A 5,941-nucleotide genomic window follows, 5' to 3' on the forward strand; every position below is an offset into this window, starting at 1 on the left:
TTATGTGAAATTATATCAAATTTGATATGATAATGTTCGAATCAAATTGAGATATTAATAAATAAACTAAACCGTTAATGTGTATATAACTAGCTAAATAGAAAATTAACTTGTAATGTTTATATATGAATGATTAATTAGGTTGAATTTGAGTTCTTCTTGTTATTTACTTATCTTTAGTATATTCTACATTAGCTTTATTTTTTAAATCATTTTATTATGACCCATGGCCCGCCCGATCCACACTACTCAAGCCTCATTACGACCCGACATGCTCACTTGGGCCGAGTTAGAAAGGCTTATTTCTAATGGGCTCTAAAGAAATTTTGTCCAATCTAATTAAATTATGAATTGGGTCGGGTCGATTCAACGGACCCCACCCGTATAAATGGTATAAAAAGAGATAAAATTGGATGGACTGCATGTACAATTGAGAAAATAAAATATTTATTATTAATGTATTCCTAATAATATGGTTTTTATATTTACACGTTTTAAACAATATTTACATCTATACAAATATCATGAAATAAGAATATTAATACCGGTTGAACTCGATGCAAAGACCCATTTGAATTGCAACCATCCCAACCCGAACTCCCTAATGTTATGACTATATTAGGTAAGTTTTTTGTAACACATAAAGGTTCGGGTATTAATATGATTTAAGAGGTTATACATATTAGTACTTATCATTTTTTTAACTTTAGATATCCAATCATCAATGCTATTAATAATAATAGAGTTAATTACAATTACATTTTAATTGATATGATTGTAAAAATAATTTTTTCGAGGCACTATTAAATCAAAGTTGTTATCTTTAATTCAAAATTCACTTTTATCGATCAATAAAGAAAAAAAAGATAGCAGTCATTACAATTACATTTTAATTGATATGATTGCGAAAAATAATTTTTCGAGGTTCTATTGAATCAAAGTTTGTTATCTTTAATTCAAAATCCACTTTTATCGCCCAATAAAGAAAAATAAGATAGCAGTTAATTACAATTACATTTTAATTGATATGATTTGCGATTTTTATTTTTTTGAGACTCTATTCTTTAATTCGAAATTCACTTTTCTATGTCAATAAAGAAAAAAAAAACAACAGTTATTACAATTACATTTTAATTGATATGATTGCGAAACCAATTTTTTCGAAGCTCTATTGAATCAAAGTTTGTTATCTTTAATTTAAAATTTATTTTTATCGGCCAATAAAGAAGAAGAAAAAAGATAGCAGTTAATTACAATTACATAATTGATATGATTGCAAAATTATTTTTTTCGAGGCTCTATTGAATCACAGTTTGTTATCTTTAATTCAAAATTTATTTTTATTGGTCCAAAAAAAAGAAAACAGTTAATTACTATTACATTTTAATTGATATGAGTGCGAAAATAATTTTTCTAAGGCTCTATTAAATAAAAAAAATTGTTATTTTTAATTCAAAAGCCACTTTTATGGGCGAATAAAGAAAAAAAAAAGGAAGCAATCATCCAAAGGTAACTGCTTTGATCGTTTTTCACTCCAACGGTCATAAAAATTGCAGAATTCAAATACCTAAATCCCCTTCTTCAAAACTAGCCGTTACAAAGATTTACAGCATCTTCATCAAGTCAAAATCCTCCAAGATCTTCTCAATTACTTGAGTTTCCTTTCTCTCAATTTCTTTATCTATTCTCTGCACACGATTTTCTTACCTTTCTTGGTTTCCTTATTATCATCAATGGCGGTTTCTTCTAACAAATCTCCTTCTCCACTTTCTGCAAGACCCGTTCCTCCTCCTCATTCAAGAACCTCTGAAAACACCAGAAGAAGTTTCACCGGCAACCCCTTTTCACGACCTTCAGTTCTTTCAACCCAAAGAGGATTCAACCCGGTTACTCCTGCAAATAGCCCTGCTGGTACTTTTACTCAAATTTCTTGATTTGTAATGTCAAAAATTGTTTCAAGATTTCTTAATCTACTTCGTTGTTTTCTTGTTTTGTTGTGGTTTTTGCAGATACGGCGAGAAGGGTGTCTAATCCAGGGAAAGAGGGTTTATCATGGGGTAATGAAGAGAAGGAGAATGAATCTAAAGCAGCGAAACTGAAATCACCGGCAAAGGGTTCAAAGAATTTCATGTCTCCGACTATTTCAGCTTCTTCCAAGATTGCTCAACCCCCTAAAAAGAAAATCTTGGTGGAAAGAAATGATCCTGTTAGGACTTCAATCACCTTCTCTGACGGTAAAGCTACATTCTTTTCTTCAATTTCTGAACAACATAATCAAAACTCTGAAAAATGTTTTGAAGGAACTGAGAATGTTATGGAGCCTAAAGAGATTGTTCATGTTGAAGGTCTTCCTCCAGTTACCAAAGCTCCAAAAAAGGTAACATTTTCGGAGGTACCTTCAAATTGCAACAATGCATCTGAATCCCTTTCTGATACTGTAACCATGGATTCTGACATTTGCAATGATGAACCACTGGTTTCTCCTGCAATATCCCCACTTGATGCTGATCCCTCTTTACCTCCATATGACCCTAAAACCAATTACCTACCTCCAAGGCCTCAGTTTCTTCACTACAAACCCAACCCAATGATTGAAGTTTTACTCAATAAGGGAAAAGGAATGGATGCAGGAGAAGCAAAGAAGCTAGATGACATCTTCTTGTCGGAGTTACTGTCTGAAAACTTGTCAGACATAGATGGCAGTGAAAGTTCTCTAACTGAAGATTCACTGAAAGAATCTGATGGTTCTTCTTCAGAAGAGATGCTAATTGAAGCAACAGTTGATCAAGAAGAGGAAGAGGGGCCTAAAGTTTCTGTTGCTGCAATACCTGTTGCTGAGGAAATTGCTGAACCTGCACTACCTGTTGCTGAGGACATTTCTGAAGCAAAAATGAGAGCAAAACCAAGGTCTTTAACAATATCAAAGTTCTTTTCTCTGCTGTTGGTACTAGTAATTGCTTTCTTATCAATATCAGTTACAGATTCTCCTATACTTGCTACTCCTGGGACTGTAGACTTAAGTTTCTCTAATCTCAGCATACCATCAGATATTCCAGTCTTGGCTAAGGCTAATAGTTACTTTAAGCAATATTCAGGTGAAGCCATTTCTTATTTCGCAAAGTTGATTAATGACCTCGGTAGGGTAGATTACCCAGAGCCTTTAAAATTTGCGAACTTGACTGATCTAGAAGAGAGTAGCAGCATATATCATGATGGATATTTGAAAGGTAGTACTAGTAGTGAGGAATTGGATATAGAGATTGAACCAATTGAATTGGAAGAGGATGATGAAGAGTCTGAAACTGAGCCTGACGAGGAAGAGTTTCAAATGAAAGCTGATTTAGACGATGGTGATGAATTGGAAATTGAAGAAGCGCATGAGTTGGAGATTGAAGAAGCTTCCACAATTCAATTAGCTGAAGTAAATGAGTCTGATAGCTTAGAAAAGGATTTAGAACAAGGTCAGCATGACTTGGTAGAGACTGAAGACGTCTCTGTTGTCATAGCTGAGGAGAATGAAGCCAATATTTCAGAAAGGGATTTAGATCAAGGGCTTACAACTTCTAATGTTCAGTTTGAGTTGGCTGAATCCGAATACATTGCTGATAATGCTATCAGTACTGATGCTGCATTTGAGTCGGTGAACGACAATCCTGAAACCTTGGTGAAAGATGATTCTGCTGTCGAAGATGTCCAAACTTTGGAAATGATGCAGTCTCCAATTGATAGAAATGATGGAGATAATGCTGGAGCATATCAGATACTGGGAATTTCCTCACTTGCACTGAGTTTGCTTGCTGCTACAGTTTTCTATGTGAAGAGAAGTGATAAGACTATGCATCCAGTAGTAGTTCGTGCTGATCAAGTCTTAAGTAAGAAATTTGCAACACACCATATTGTCAAGGAGAAGCATTCCTCTCAAAATTGGCCCACAGAAGTCGATGTCGCAGGAGAGTCTTGTCCCTCAGAAATGAGCAGCTTTCAGATAAGTTCATCTTATAACAAGAAAGACCCCAAATCAGAGAATGATGAGGCTCAAAGCATTGAGAAGAAACCGAGGAAGAGTAACAAAAGAGAGTCCTTGACCGCATCTGAGTTCTCAATGGGTTCACCTTCTTATGGAAGTTTCACTACATATGAGAGGATTCCTATCAAGCATGTGAGTGTTATGACTTAGTATATATTTTCTGGATTTAAATACCCAAATCTGTTCTCTTACTGATATATTTTCTGCTTTTTCCTTGTGAAATTTTAGGCAAGTGGAGGAGAAGAAGTCATCACCCCTGTAAGGCGCTCGAGCAGAATTAGAAGCCATGTCATTTCTCCATGAAGATTCTGAAGTCATGTCACTGCTGCATTGACAACTGAAGAAAAATTGCTCTTTTGCTTCTCAGCAAATCAGTCTTAGGCCATACTTCTGACTTGATTCAAGTGTGATTTTAGGATTTTAATGTTTTAATTAGTTAGCTGATTTCTTTATGTTAGTGAAACTTTCTGCATGCTGCCTCAGTTTGTTGAATCTTTTATTAGTTGAGGATTTCCTGTGGCTTGTGTATAGCAATTTGTTTGACCCTTGCTTCTATGAATTTTAGCACGATTTGATCATTGCCTTCATTTTCACTCCTCCATTCTTTAATGAACTTTTTGTAGTACGTTGACTTAATGAACGTAGTTGAGGAAATTTGATCTTGTAATTTATGGCTATAACAAGTTGAAAAAATGTAACCCTTAACACTCTTTAGATTAATCATACTATCTAATGCAGAACTTCTAACCATCTCCTTCCAACTAGATTATATTAATGTATTGTGATACGAGAACTTATCTCGAGTTCTTCTTGTATGGTGCAGGAATCCAATAGCATGTCTAAGCCAATGACTCCATTTCTGAGTTTATGTGAATATGACCCTTTTCATGAGTACTTCTAGTTATCTTCGACCTGAGTCTCAGGTTTAGTTGAGCGGAAATTTGATGCATCATAAAAACTGTTAAAGATTCACTAGCTTTTGAGAGATAACAATGACCTGAAACTAACTGAATAAACGCTTGTTGTTTAACGGATATGAGCTGTGACTTTTGAACTCGAGCACCCATTAATTTCGTATCGGACTATATATAGTTATATAAAAATTTGAAAGAATGATATAAAATATAAACATGAGCACCCAATACACAAATGGTCGTTTGGTTCAGTGGTCAATTGTGGGTGCTTAAGGTTGGTTATTGCATCTGCGTCTTGGGTTCGATTCTCAGTCAAAGCATTTTTTAAAAACTATTTGAATACCTGCTCTTCTATTGACCTTTTATTTTTCTCTCCTTGTGTTGATTGTTCTTTTTACACTTCCTCTGTTTCCTTTTGCTATTTTTTCATAATTTTTTTTTAAAAAAAAAAAAACTTTTTCGTTATTCAAAATAATGTTTATCATAGTTTTATTGTATTAATATTTTTTGCTACTGTGTTTTAATTTGATTGTCTATTTTATGACAAGTCATAGATTTGTTTACTTATATTTTGTAATGATAGTCAGGGAGCACCCACGACATTAAAATCCTGGATCCGCCACTGACAATGGGTGCATATACATTAGAGTTTGGTGCCTTCAAGGACACAGAAATAGCTCTGAAACAGTTCATAGTATGCACAATTATAGCATAAGGTTAATTCAAGATTGATTCTTCAAATTCTACGAGTGTCATGTAAATTAGGACATAGAGAGTATTATGTATTATTTGAAGTTTACTATAGGAAGCATGAGGTTAATTCAAGATTACCTTTGAACCTTTTTGGAACTTTGCATTTTTTTTTACATAATTTCTGCACTATTTTTGTAATTTTCTGCATAATTTTTGCACTACTTATGCATAGTTTCTGCACAAATTTTGCACATCTTATTATATTTTTGCACAATTTTTTATGTATTATTTTTTACACTTTATTACA

General features: G+C 33.8%; 1 protein-coding gene across 1 annotated transcript; it reads left to right on the forward strand.

The window, feature by feature from the left end:
- The first annotated feature begins 1,586 nt into the window (after positions 1 to 1,586).
- Positions 1,587 to 4,623, forward strand: LOC125815640 (uncharacterized). The gene is made up of 3 exons (XM_049495165.1): positions 1,587 to 1,911; positions 2,010 to 4,159; positions 4,256 to 4,623. The coding sequence occupies exons 1-3, from the start codon at positions 1,734 to 1,736 to the stop codon at positions 4,328 to 4,330; spliced, it is 2,403 nt and encodes an 800-aa protein (XP_049351122.1). The 5' UTR covers positions 1,587 to 1,733; the 3' UTR covers positions 4,331 to 4,623.
- Positions 4,624 to 5,941: the final 1,318 nt, after the last annotated feature.

The sequence above is a fragment of the Solanum verrucosum genome, unplaced genomic scaffold, assembly GCF_900185275.1.
Source record: "Solanum verrucosum unplaced genomic scaffold, falcon-dt-bn FXZP01000261.1, whole genome shotgun sequence".
Taxonomy (NCBI): Eukaryota; Viridiplantae; Streptophyta; class Magnoliopsida; order Solanales; family Solanaceae; genus Solanum; species Solanum verrucosum.

Bases quoted from the DNA above. Each gene is read 5' to 3' on its own strand.
- LOC125815640 (XM_049495165.1), top strand. From the start codon at position 1,734: ATGGCGGTTTCTTCTAACAAATCTCCTTCTCCACTTTCTGCAAGACCC. The intron at 1,912-2,009 runs GTACTTTTACTC...TGGTTTTTGCAG, and splicing joins TCCTGCAAATAGCCCTGCTG to ATACGGCGAGAAGGGTGTCT. The intron at 4,160-4,255 runs GTGAGTGTTATG...GTGAAATTTTAG, and splicing joins AGAGGATTCCTATCAAGCAT to GCAAGTGGAGGAGAAGAAGT.